Here is a 14,251-nt window from a genome sequence, read left to right on the forward strand (position 1 = left end):
ATTTTCAATACAAGAGATAGAAAATATTCTGTCAAAATATTTTTCAGTGAAAAATTGCATTGGAAAAAGTATTCCCAATGATCTATGCAGTTTCATAACTTTTGTAAGCAAATATTTCATTGAGTTTTTTTTTATAGATTTATAGGCAAGTTCAAAAACAAACAAGACAGTCTATTCTGAAACAGCATTTTAGAAATAAATTTTTTCATCTTGATAAAAATTTCCAAATTGAAAATTCTGTGACTTTCCTCTTTGTTTTTTTAATTTTTAAGATTGCTATACTTTGTCCTGATTAAGGACAAAACAAATGCAGAAATATTGGAGTTTTTCACAGGATGGAAATTCCTTTTTCTGAAAAAAAATCTTCATATCTAGGTACAACCCTCCCCTAGAAGGGATATATTTTTTAATTTGACTCATTTTCAAAATATTCTGCCACAACTTTGTCTGATTTGCATGTATTGTATTGGTGTATTACTGTATAACATTTAAAATTGATCTTGCACAACTATCTTGGCATTTTGTGGTTAGAGAAAAGTTCATTACTGCATAGTATATTTAATGTTGAGTGGATGTCCCAAAAATGAGATTTGATTTTAAAATGTATATATTAGTTTCCCGGGGTGAGTTTATGTGAAATTAAGCTACTTGTGAAATCGTAAGATTAGAGCTAGGGTGAACTGGAAGAGTGTGGGAATACAGGTTAGGAAACCAACTGAAGAATAAAAAGGTGTGTCAAATTTTGGGCCTAATAACTTTGACAGGTGTCCCTTTTTCCTACTTGGTGCTTTCTGGCTAAAGAGGTTGTGACTGAAATGTGCAGATTTGGAAATGATAAGCAACACTTCAGACATGGATCATTTGAGGTATTTCTGGATTTTTTTTCAACACCTAGAAAGAAACTTGAAGAAACCATTCTTCTGTTAAACTAGCCCTTTGCAACATGGCATCTTGTTTTCTTTCTTCTCCTAAAATGGATCTGCTCCCTAAGCATGCATTACTTTTTAAAGACTTAATTGCACCATGGAACACACAATTCTATTTACATTTCACTGTATATCCTTTGGTTTCATGAAGACATGAGATTATAGATGTGTTTGTCTCCTTGTTCTCATTCACTGATTTTTCCCCCCCTGAGCATTATATTCAGCAAATACTTTTATTAATACAATGTAATAACTTTTTGTGTAGATACATGACACATTTAGTTCAGAGTAATTTACCCAGGATTTTACTCCCAAGTGAAATCTCTGTAGTAAGAGTCTACACCATCTCTGTAGTAAGGAGAAAACATGCAATAAACCCAGCCAAGTTGACTGCTAGAAGTAGGAGTTGTTACAATGACTTGCTAGCAGGTGGGGGGGAACTGGTTTGCATTGGGCATGTGGCTCTTAGAGGGTACGTCTACACATGCATATTAATACAATACAATAAACTCGGGTGCTTATTGTGCCAGTTTCTTGCTCCTGGGCACTGCATTTACATGTGCATATTTACCTAGCACATCAAACAGGGTTGGAACAGAGCCAGCTGGCAGGAGGCCTGGGGGGTCAGCCTGCCAGCCCAGGGCTGCTGTGACCCAGCTCAATGTGCGGAGGAGGGGTTGGCTGGGGCACAAAGGTGCTCTATTACAGAGCTAGCTGGCTGGTAGCCCCGCACTGAAGTACCCTTTTGCCCCAGCAAGCTGCGTCAGTGTCTACATGTGCGCTTCTGTGGAGTAAAAAGCTCCGCAACAGAGTAGTACTTATATTTACAAGTACTATCCTGCTGCAAAATTAATTAGTTTACTAATAGCCCTGCACATGTAGATGCCAAGATGTTTACTGAAGAGCTAATTAGACTACTCCAGGGTAAACGTCTCATGTAGATGCACCCAGAGCAAAGCTGATGGTGGGATGGGACACAACATGTACACTAGAATAATGTTCTCTGGAATAAATTTATTTTCAACTTCCTCATATTCTGGAGTAACTGGGTCATGTGTCTGTCTTCCTAAAAGACCCTCTTTAAATAGCTACATTGGGACATGGAGCCACACACAGTTATTTAGCATGCCCACCCAGAGTCTGACAACTTACCTCCCTAATTTCTTTGATTTTGGAGCCGCCTTTCCCTATAAGGGACCCACACTGACTTGCAGGGACAACAAGCCGCAGCGTCACAGGTGGTTTGCTTGTCACCGTGCTGTTTGTCATTGAAGCATTTATGTCCTGTAATGACAATGTCAAGAAGAATTAGCAGTGGATTTGTCATTCTTCTTAAGTATTAAGAGACTCATGGTAAATACTTGAGCTGTGCTCAGAGAAGTGGCGAGCTTGAAACTAATTATGTTTTGTAGCAAATAAGGCAGGCAGCTCTGATGCTGGCACACCAGAAGCATGAACTTCATGAAAAAACTGTGGCAGTGGAGCACTCTTGGTATCCCATACTACAAGATGTAGGCACAAACACAGTGTCTAATTAGCTACTGAAGCACATTGTGCTTCCTAACACTTTTAATGCAAAGGGACAGGTTAGAAAGGAAACCACAAAGAAGCAATGAAAAACATTAAGCAACAAACATGACAGACCTAGAATTATCCATTATTTGGATAAATATTTTGGTGCTTCTGAGATTTAACTCCCATTTTGCTGCCAGATTTTAAGCATTTTCAGTGCTACTTAATATTTTTTAAATTCTTTCCTGTCAGATCTATCACCCAAGTATTCAGGTGTAGTTAGTTCTAATAATTGTCTGCAGAACCCCAACTACCCGTTCATCTAATCTAATCTAATCTAATCTAATCTAATCTAATCAATGAGATTATATTGTATCTTTCAATGAGCATCTCAGTGCTTTATCAGTTGCTATAGCTTCACATTTGTGTCAAATGTGCTTTGCCAGTTCAAACTCACTTGCAGCTGCAAAACTGTCTCCCTCTTGTATTTTCCTTACAAATGAAATCATAACTCTCATCTTCCTGGTGTACAAATGGGATACTAATGAGAGAATTTAAAAATTCTGGAGACTGTATAAGAAGCCATACAAGCTACTTCAGATTTTTGTAATATCTTTCATCAGAAAATTGCAACATGCACCATCAAGAATATTAGGTGTAAGACTGGTGAGGTGATAGTGTCACTCTACTAGGCGCTGGTTAGGCCTCATCTAGAATATTGTGTGTCGTTCTGTGCCCCACAGAAGCATACGAAAGTTAGAGAGGGTCCGAAGGTGAGTGACAACAATGATAATGTCCATGGAAGGCAAGGCAAATTAGGAAAAGGTGAGAGAAATAAGCATGTTCATCTTACAGAAAAAGGCAGTTAAGAGGGGACATAGCAGTTTCCAAATATCTGAAGGGCTGCTATAAAGAAAACCTTTTCTACTTCACTGCAGACAGGACATGTAGCAATGGTTTAAAATTGCAACAAAGTATGTTTTGACTGGATATGAGGAGAAACTTCATTGATAGAAGTGGGAAACAGTGGAATGAATATACTGCCTAGGGAAATTGTGTAATTTCCTTCACTGGACATTTTCAAGATGTTGGACACTCATTAATCAGAGATAATTTAGGAGTAGTAATGCTTGGCGTATCCTGTGAAGAGCAACAGCTGGAAAAGCAACAGCTGGAAGCCCAGGAGACCCTCCCTCCCTCCCACACACATGCATCTCTTCTCATGGAGATCATGAGAAGAATTCTGCTGTAGAATGGAGAATATTTGGGTCTTCCCAGATATTTCTGCTGCTGCTTGGGGCTGGGAAGGATTTTTTTTTGCTTCCTATTGCTATGGGCAAAGTTTTTTTTTCTCAGACACATTAGGTGCCCCCTGGGGTTGCCCAGGCAGTCTTCCCTCCTCTTGCATGTGTACAGCGTGATGCCATTAAACCATAAAAAGTGACATTTTCATCATGTGTCCATGGCAATGGTGTCACATGTACAAGCGCCCTAGGTGTTGGCTGCAGGCAAGGCTGGAGATTTTGACTGGGGTGTACCAATGGTCCTGCTGGGACTTAAAAAAACAGAGGTTCCTGGCTACAGGGTCTTGCTCATCCAGGGTCAGACTGACAACCTATTTGGGACTGAAAGGAATTTTGCATGCTCAGACTGACATGGACTGTGCAGTGTTTTGCTTTCCTCTGTAGTAGGGAGCACAGTCCTCTTCGTTGGAGCTCTCAACAAACTACTTCCGCTTCTTGTAGTGCAAGATACTGACAGTGTCCTCATCCCCCTGCTTTAGTTGTGGCAAGTCTGGGTATTTTTTGATGTCAGGAATTGTGTCTGGTAGTTGTGCAAGAGAGTTGTTTGTATAGTTTTAGAATAGGTTAGACAAACACTAGCCTATGTTTGCCTAGGATGGTTTAGACAGGAGTGATCCTGGCTTGATTGAATTATTGGATGCCATGCCCCTTTCCAACCCTAATTTTCTGATTCTATGCTCTTCCAAACATTAACTAGCTAAGGTACCCCACCCCTGCAAATTAAAGGATTACTTCACCCATCTTTAAGGTGGAATACAGTTGCTGCTGAACAGTACTTAGAAACAGTGCACCACAGCTTAGGACAGTGGGTCAAGAAAAGTATCAGGACTAATTAGAATAGAGGGAAGAATTTAAATGGGTATGGTAATTTCCCAAAATGTAATTTGCCCAGGAACACCAGGATTAATACTCCCCTGTCCATTGAAATGTCCTGGGATCTTAATGACGGTGAGTGATGTGAATGATCCTGAGTTGGCTTCAGTATTGGTGCTGCTGTTTCTAACACCTGTACCCAGTTTTGACGCCAGCATCTCTGCTTTGCTAAGATGTATCAGGTGTCAGTGTCTGACAGGCCAGCCACCAAGAAAGAAGAAATTAGTGATGGGATAGGCAAGTGTATTCTAAGTGTAACTTAGATTTATTTATACACAGGTGGTAAAACAGCATGCTAACTCCTTCCTATGGGACTCACAATCCAAACTCAAATTCTGGTCCTCAGGAAGCTACTCTGCCTCATAAATTTAGTCTGATAAGAAACCAAGTGATGCCTGACGGCAGCAGCCCCTCTGTGGAGGTGCCAATTCTTGCCAGGCTTGGCCTCTGCAATCTAGGGCACTGTGAATTTTACTGTGGTAACAACATTTCAACCAAGCGCAACAGTTTACAGAAGCAAATGCATCAGATAAAATGCACAATTCATGGTCAGTCTATCACGCAAGGTAGTTTTACTTAGAGAGTCCTATTTTAGGTCAGGGCCCAGCAAACATAATAAGACAGCGTGGCAGATCTGCAGCTGGTCTGTGACAATATAAATGGCTAAGGATTGGCCTCGGGGTATAATAGCAGTTTAAAACCTGATAAGAAAGCCAGTGAAGTAATTTATTTGCTAAATATAACAGTGTATTTAGAATATTATATCCGGCTGGGGTTTTTTTGCTCATGAATCTGGGCAAGTGTTCTGCATATATTTGCAAATATTCACTCATTTCACACAGTTTTTAGTACTTCCTGCTCTGTAAACTTGCTGTGTGCCCAAGCCCTAAAACATGTATTCCACTTCTAACTTCAATGGCTGATGTTGATGTTTTGCTGTTTCTTTTACATCCCACCTGCCCCTCTAGTTAAAAGTGAATATTTTGAGTATGTCAGTGGTCAGTCTTCTGGCCCTCAGGCCAGGTGAGTAGTGAAGGTCCAGGCCTCAGGCCAGATTGGGCCCCATGCCAGCCCTGTGTCCCAGTATCCTGCTCTACTCCATGCACTGAAATTGAGCCCCAGGGCCCTGCACTGCTCCTGCCCAGCCCTGCACAGGTGACTGGTGTCTCCCGAGTCTGGGGGGGCACCAGATCGCTGATGGGGGGCAGGGGTCCCCCAGTGGCTGATCACCGAGCCCGGAACCACTAGTGGCAAAACTGGTGGAACCGGAAGTACACTTCTGCTGGCACTTCCGGTTTTGTGGTTGGTGCTTCCAGGGGGTGTGCAACCAATCTTAGGGGGTGCACGTGCACCCACATGCACCCCCTACATGTTGCCAATGCCACCCTGCACACCAGGATTGTGGCCCTGGGCTGCTCACATGCACTGGGATATAGCCCTTGGGCCCCACACTGTCCCCTGCCTGCTAGGATTGAGGCCCATGTACTGAAATTGGGCCCTGTGGCACCCTAAATGCCTGATCCACCATGTGGCTAAGATCACACTATCCAGCACACAGGGCTCCCCATGGGTCCAAAAATTTAGCAGTAGGGAAGTGCTGTCACTGCTCCCCCGCTACCAAATCTTCAGACCCATGGGGAGCCCCAGAGACAGGATGACCCAGCACCAGGGGCTGGATCTGGCCTGCAGGCCAGGGGTTGATCTCCTCTAGTGGGTGGCATCCAAACTCAGCTATGCTTGTGATCATATAATCTCATCGGCAACCTCCTATAAATTAATGTGCTTGCCATGCAGAGATACTGTGAAAGCAAATGGGTATTAGGTAGGAAACAACAATACAGAAAAGTCCATTTTAAATGTATGTTTTTACTGGGCTGTACATTTTGATTATTTGCTGGCATTAGACAGGTTGGGTTGTTTGTGACCTCCCAGGTCTTTCCAAGACAGTTGTATACCTTTAGAGTTGAAATGAGGATTTCACATATCACTATGTCAAAAACAAAAAAGAGCCCTGGACTAGTATTCACTGGAGCACCCACATGTCAGTGTAGAACTGTTAGTGCATCTCACTGTGTTAGACAAAACTTCCTGATGACAGTCTGTACAAAGAGGATGAAGCATTGTAATTTATAATTTGTTCTGACTGAAACCATCAGTTGGTTGAAGCTGAGGGCATTAAGAAAAGGGCATTGTTTGAGTTGCACTGATCAAGATTGTAGCTACTTGGGCATAGTTTTAGATATCTCAATAAGGGATGGATACATACAAGAGATTCCTGCAAAGGCTGTCTTCAAACCTATAACATGGTGAATAGATACTGAACATTTAAAGCAGTCAGGTTTAGATGCTGGGTCAACTCAAATCCAACTCAATACCTGCTAAAGTTAATGGAGCTGCAGAATCTAAGCTCTTTGAGAGAGAGAGAGAGAGAGAGAGAGAGAGAGAGAGAGAGAGAGAGAGAGAGAGAGAGAGAGCATCTTTCCATTATGTATTTCTGAAGCACCTAGCACACGGGTCTTGTCCATCATTGTGGCTTCCAGATACTACCACAATGAAAATGCTAAATTATTAACAACAGGCTTACCTAAAAGATGCTTGATTCCCCTAAAGTTGTTAGTATGTACACTTTAACTAGCATATTTTAAAAGTCTACTGGAGACAGGACCAGATGTATATTAAAATGTGTCAGCTGGTTAAAGTCCACCCTATTACTACTTAATCGCTTTCCTGTAAGCTCACCTGCACCATCACAAATTACATCTAAGTTGTTGCCAACCCTGTCAGACAGAGTTTTAACATCTTTACACATTTGTGAGCTGGTGCAAATGGTAAGTTTTTAATGATGACAACTCTAGTTTTTCTGTCTTCACTCCTAAAATATATTAAAGTTAACTTCTGCCTTGGGGGGGAGGAGGGGGGAAATGGTCATCCCACAAAATCAGAATCTGTGTTCCTTGACATACCATGCAGTTCTGGTAACCTGTGCCATAAGTAGGATTTATGCCCTGAGAACTGTGTGCTCCATTTCATGAACAAACATTCCCTTTGCTAACAGTGCAAGGAGCAAGGCTTGTTTGGTGATATCTTTTACTGGACCAACTGTACAGCTGGGAGAGATGTTAACATAGGCGGCAGAAGGGGGAGGGGGGTTAACAGGGCTTAGCCTTCCCAAATATGGGGCAGCAGTAGGGCCTCAAGGCAGCATGGGTGCAGGCTTCTGGTGGCTGCAGCAGGGGTGGGGAGGGGTGCACAGGTAGCGGTGAGGGAGGGAGTGGGGCTGGGGTTGGGGCAGGTGCTGCACAGCCGGGGCGGGGCACAGGACTGAGCCATGAGTGGCTTGTCCAGGAGGCGCGGCTCCTGCTGCTATGTGCATCCAGGAGGCATGAGGGCATTGTGCCCTGGACCTGTGTGAGGTGTGGGTGGGATGCCACTGTGGACTGGGGCCAGGGGAGCACCAACCTCTTCCTGGCGGGGGAAGCAGGAGCTGGGCCATGTTGCTCTCAGGGCGGGTGGTGGTGGCACTGGGAGGGGGTTACAGAAGGGGGGGGCTTCAGCTAACCCAAAATTTGCCATAGCCCCCCCAAACCCTACTCACAGTGCCACTGCCCCCCACCAGGAAGAGCCCAGCACAGCCCCATCCCTAGCCTGAAGTAGCAGCCCACCCTCGCCCCACGCAGATCCAGGGCACATGTCCCCCATGCCTCCCAGTGTACGTGCAGTAGCAGGAGCTGCCACCCCCCTCCCCATGCCAGGTAAGCTGCTCACAGCTCTGTCCTGTGCCCTGCCCCAAATGTGCAGTGCCTGCCCCCCACGCACAGCCCTTTCCCCTCCCCCTTCTCCCACAGACTTACCTGTGGTGGGGGGGAGAGGGTGTGTATGCGTGCTCAGCCCCGCCCCCCAATAATTTTTTCTTCTTCCATGTATGGCAGTTAGACAAGCTTTCAGGCACAAAGTGCCTTTCCTGAGGTCCTCAAAAGCAGATACAGACAAACCTAAATCCCAGGTAAAACACTGACTTTTGTCTAACTCCATGATGTAAAAGTATTGTGCTCCAAAACTTGTCTAATATCTCTCCCAGCAACATAGTTGGTGCAATAAAAGATATCACCAAACAAACCTTCCTGCTTGCATATTCCCTTGAACATCACAGTTTCAACAACACTATGTTCCTCTTTTGCTGACAGTCACACTCCTAGGTTGCTATGAAGTATGCTAACACTGTAATAATAATATTTCAGAGCCCACTGTGAGAGAAAACACTGTGAGTTATTGTTTTTCTTAAGCGATGGCTGAAGAAATCTAAAATAAAAGGATGTGTTATGTATGACAAGAGGCACACGTGGCATTCAGCCAGTTCATGTGCTATTTCTGAGATGTAGTGCTCTATTACACCTTCAGAAGTTATCATTTTCTGACTGCCCATTTCTATCCACAGCGAACTTTAGAATAACTACAGTAAACAGAACTGGTTGTATGATGCACACTTCATTAGAGTCCTGCTTTTAAATCTAACAGTGGTAAATTACATTTGATCTATATATGTGTATTTTCTAGTATAAAATGCACAGGTATTCTATCTGTGATGAATTCAAATAACTTTTGCACTAATAACTGCCACATTAGGAGACAAATTGATCCCCTAGTAAGCAGTACCCTGCCATTTGTTGGGTACAGCAACCAATGATATCTCAGTTCAGAGTCCTGATCCTGAGTAGAGATGAATGTGTTTTGAGAAGTGTTGAGTGACTTTCTATTGTCATGGCTCTTAGTGGGTTTTGAGAGTTATACACACCTTGAAGGAATTCCTCAGCACTTTTAGAGTCATTATAGAGTAGAGATGACTTTTGATGTATTTCACACAACCCTTGGTATATGGCAATTATTTAACTATGTATAGCAAATGTACTCAACAATTTAGAGGAAAAGATGAAAATGAAAGGGAAATAGAGGCAGAATGTAAAACTATAGAGGTTTAAATTGAGTAGAAATGTCTTATTCCTTGAGGAAAAAGCCTGTTCATTTGATCTCAACAGTACACAAGATTTTAGAACAGAATTTTGGAATAAATATTAATTAAAGACATGGAAGGAAATGGAATAAATTCAAAATGGGCTTACCAAACATAGATCATACCAGAGTAACGTGATTTTTTATATCCAATTTTCTAGATAATGAAGTGTAATGGAAATGGTTTTCGTTCAGCTGGACTTCAGTAAGCATGTGATATGGTGAGCATTGGTAATTATTAAAATAAGGAAGGGGGGATTAGGATTAGAATTATAAAGGGAGTAAAGATTAGCAAAAGAGAAGATGAGAACAAGTTGTGTTAAAAGGGAAACTTAGTCTGGAGAAAGATTGTTAGTGTGTTCCTCAAGGTTTCAGATTGGGACTGATTTTACCTGACATTTTCATTACTGACCTGGTAACAAAAAAGTAGGAGTATCCTAATGGAATTTTCTGATAACCTAAAATTGGGAGTTATTGACTTTGAGGACATCTTGAGTAATAGAAATGGGATGAAATTTAATAATTTAAACTACAAGATCACACATTTAGGATTGGTGATATGGATTTCAGCTATCAGCTAGCTGGAAATAACTGAAGAGAAATACTTAGGCAGGCATGCTACTTGATCACAGTGTTGAGGATGAGTCACCATTTTGATACAATTGTGAAATGGTGTGAGACATTTCCAGTAGGGGTGTGTGAAATGGGCCATATTCATTTCGGATTCAGCCTGAATTGGGGACAGTGATTCAATGTGTTGATTTGGATCACTATCCCTGATTCGATTCGGCTGAATCCGAATCTGAAGATTTGATGCTTATTCAGAGAATCAGTGATTTGGCCATAGACATGGCTTTAAATGTTTTTTCTACATACCTCAAGGTACCAGGGATGGCTTGTGAAAGCTGTGATGCTGGGGCGGATGGAACATCCCACAGGAGCACGGGGGGCCTCCTGCGTGCTCAGCAGCAAACCCGGAAGTGGACTGGAAGTTCTTCTGGTCCACTTCTGGGTCTGCCAGGGAGTGCACTGGGGGGCCCCTCCATGCCCCCCTGGCTTGGTGATCGGCTGCAGGGGGACCCCAGGTTCCTCCCCAGACCCAGGAGGCACCAGTCGGACATGGAAGTGGATTGGAAGTGTTTCTGGTCCACTTCTGGGTCTGCTGCTGAGTGTGCTGGGGAGCCCCCTGTACTCCTGTGGGATGTTCCATCCAGCCCAGCATCTCAGCATTCATGAGTCGCCTGGTACCTTGAGGTATGTAGAAAAAACATTTAAAGCTGTGTCTATGTCCGAATCGCCAAATCTTTCCAAATCGATTCAGAGGGTTCCAATTTGATTTGGAGAGATTAATGAGTCTCCTGATTCCATTTGGATTTAGAGATTTGGTCACCGAATTGGGCGAAGTTTCTCCCAAATTGAACCAGGGACCAAAGCTTCTCACAGCCCTAATTTCCAGTAAAGCTAGAGAAGTACTAATGACATATTACACAGCTCTGGTGAGAATTCATCTGGAACACTATGTACAGTCCTGGCTACTCATTCACAAGAGAGAGAAAATCAAATTGGAGCAAGCACCAACAAGGGCTATTAGGATGATCAAGAGAAAGACAAGTCTTTCTCTTAAGAGAAGATTAAAAGGGCATGGCTTGCTTCACTTAACAAAGTGAATTTGGGAGTGGGATTTGATATGACCACTGCCTATAAATACAACATGCATGTAAACTTCTGAGAAGAGCTATTTACACTGAAGGATAGCACAGACCCAAGAACAGATGGATATAAACCAGCCACAAATAAATCTAAGATGGAAACTGGAAGAAGCGTCATAGCAATGTGGTTCTTGAACAGCTTCCCTATTGTGAGGGCAAAGAACCTAACTAGTTTTAAATGGAACTTGATCAGCTTGCAAAAGGGGTTAGATGTTGTGATCATCTTCAGTAGCTTGGGACTGAATTCAGTGACCTAGGAGGTCCTCTCCAGTCAATGCTGTGTTAATCACAATGCTACAAGAATATTTATAAATCACCAAAGTCTCAGACAGTTTTACATTTCCCTTGAAATGTGGCTCTCTCCCCCACGCCATGGTGGGACAGTGCATTACCACCACCAACAGGAGGGTACATCTACAGAATCATTACAGCCTCATGCATTATGCAGCTTTTCTGTTTTGCAGTCCAAATTCTGGCCAAGTCTAATTCTACGTGGCTTGAGTGAGTTTATGAAGGCCCAGAAGAGCGGATGCACATAGATATATGCACAGAGTGCTAATTTAACAGTAAAATGAGTTCTTTTCTGCCTTCCTCATTCTTAGTGTATTCATTTTAATTGATTGTAAAATATCAAATCAAAATATGGTAATTGGTGATATATTTTGTGTTTAAAGCAATTTTAAAAGGACTCTAGCTGAATGAAATGTACATTCTTTTTGACAGAAAAATTACATCAATACCAGATAGAATTACACAGAAACAGTGTTAAAAGTTAGGCAATTATTCTTTTCAAATCAAATCCACAATGGGACCAAAAATTTCCAAGACATTTTTTCTACTGTTAGTGCACATTACTAGAAGCAATTGTTTTCCCCTGAAATCTGCAAAAATTAAAAGGAGTGATCAAACAGCTTGTAAATTGACCCATTATTTCTCTTCTAGTATTACTGCCGAAGCGTTTATAAAACTATAACCACTTTCATTGCCATCAAATAGAACATTAAACAAATTATATTTAGCATTAAAGCAAACACAAGAAAAACAAACTAATATTTGTATTGCAACTTGAAGACAGGAAAATACAAGGTAATACGTTTTATTAGCTTACCTCTTCAAATTTTAGTGCAATCATAGAAAAAGCCTTGAAAATGGCATCTGTTGGGCCTGTTATTGTCACAATCCTTTCTGGGCAGGAGCCTTCTGAAATATTGATTCGAGCACCACTCTGTTGAAGAGAATAAATATTTTTGAAGATTATTTACAAAAAAGGTAATGTCACAAGCATCTGGATCACTGAATCCAGCCGCCTACTTTTACAAACATTCATGATTAAGCATCAAGAGCTCAACTTCCTGCCAGCAGTGGGATTTTGTCAACATACTTTGTGAGCAGCCCCTATGTCATCAAAAGTAACAAACAATGATGGAATAACTTCTCTCACCATCTCTTTCCTGCTTTTTTTAAACCTGACAAAAATCGGAGAATTCAGGGTAGTAAAATTTTTCTTTTTTAGCCAGCATCAATTTTGTGGAAATGTATTCACTTCATCTCTGGACCACAGGTAAACTAATCACTTGGGAAACGATGTGTCTATTTGGGAGCACTTGGCTTTTTACTACCTAGCACCCTGCATCGTATTTCATCAGTAATTGTTTTACATTGTAATCTAGGCCAGGGGTAGGCAACTCCTGGCACACGTACCAGAGCGTGGCACACGAAGGCTTAGCACATGTGCCTCAGGGTGGATGGCGGGGGAGCTGCAAGGGGCCTGATTTTTGTTGTGACATTGCAGCCCTGGCCCCTTCTCTGTCGTCCACCTCGAGGCATGTGTGCACCTGCTGCCCACAATGAGCTGGGCCAGGGCTCTGTGGACCCTGGTGCAGCTGCTTGCAGCTTCCCTGCCACCTACTGTGAGCAGCCAGGGCTCCATGATTGGCAGCAGGGGCCTGCCCACAGCCTGGGTTTGCTGTGGCAGGAGGCTGGGAGGCTGCAAATGGCTGTACAGGGGTTCATGGAGCTGTGGCCTGGATCATTGCTGGTGGCAGGTGCATGCACATCTCAGGGTGAGCAGCGGGGTGGAGTCAGGGCTGCACTTCCACAAGTATCAGGCCCGCACCGTCTGCCCTGGCATGCCAAAATCTTACAAGGTTGCAGGTGTTTTTGCCACTCTGCTGAAAACATTATCCACCTCTGTTCTGGACTGAGTTACTCTAGATGATTCTTATTCATATGCACATAAAATAAGTAACCAAAGATGTGCTGGACACACTTAAGAAGGAACTCTGGATGGGGAGAAGACGGTCAAGGGAAGTGAAAAAGAAGAAAACCCCATTGCCATAAAGGAGCTGCTGTGTACAGTCATTTCCCTGTACAGGAAGAGGAAAAGCCTGTTGGGAAGAATTAGGAAAACAACTGAGCGAGAGACAAAGAACTTGATTCCCATGTAGCTGAGGGCTCCTTTGTGCCACCTTGGCAGTGTAAAGACAGTCCTTATAGTAGATATAAATATATTTACAAGGACCTCAGTGTAAATGAGAATGCAATTCAGAAGGTTCAGGAAAGACCTTGGCTGTATTGCCTCTTACTCAAGCACATATTCCAATAAGCCAGTTCAGTGCATTTTCTATCCCTACACAAGGGCAAACAAATCTAACAAGATGAACTAATGGCAACCATCGTCCTGTCATGAAGCTCTGCTGACAGATATTCTCAGAGGTGTAGCCAACAAGTAGGCCTGTGTGAATAAGGAAGTATTCAATTTGGATTTGGCTGATTTGGAGGACAGTGATTCGATTCGGAGATTCGGATCACTGTCCTGAATCGATTCGGCCGAATCAGCTTTGGAAGATTTGGTGCTGATTTGGAGAGATTCAGTGATTCGGATTGGCTGGGGAGAGGCAGACACAGCCAGGGAGCTTCT

The 14,251-nt window shown here is 42.8% G+C and overlaps 1 protein-coding gene across 10 annotated transcripts in view; it reads right to left on the reverse strand.

The window, feature by feature from the left end:
• Positions 1–14,251, reverse strand: part of LOC102369805 (poly(rC)-binding protein 3-like) — a 322,632-nt gene that overhangs the window by 56,064 nt on the left and 252,317 nt on the right. For all 10 annotated transcript variants that reach the window (XM_025198321.1, XM_025198316.1, XM_025198320.1 and 7 more), the window contains 2 exons: positions 12,440–12,556; positions 2,079–2,210 (listed from right to left, as the gene is read on the reverse strand). In XM_025198321.1, coding sequence (XP_025054106.1) covers positions 2,079–2,210; positions 12,440–12,556 — 249 coding nt within the window. The remainder of the gene's footprint in view (positions 1–2,078; positions 2,211–12,439; positions 12,557–14,251) is intronic.

Source organism: Alligator sinensis, unplaced genomic scaffold (genome assembly GCF_000455745.1).
Source record: "Alligator sinensis unplaced genomic scaffold, ASM45574v1 scaffold428_1, whole genome shotgun sequence".
NCBI lineage: Eukaryota > Metazoa > Chordata > Crocodylia > Alligatoridae > Alligator > Alligator sinensis.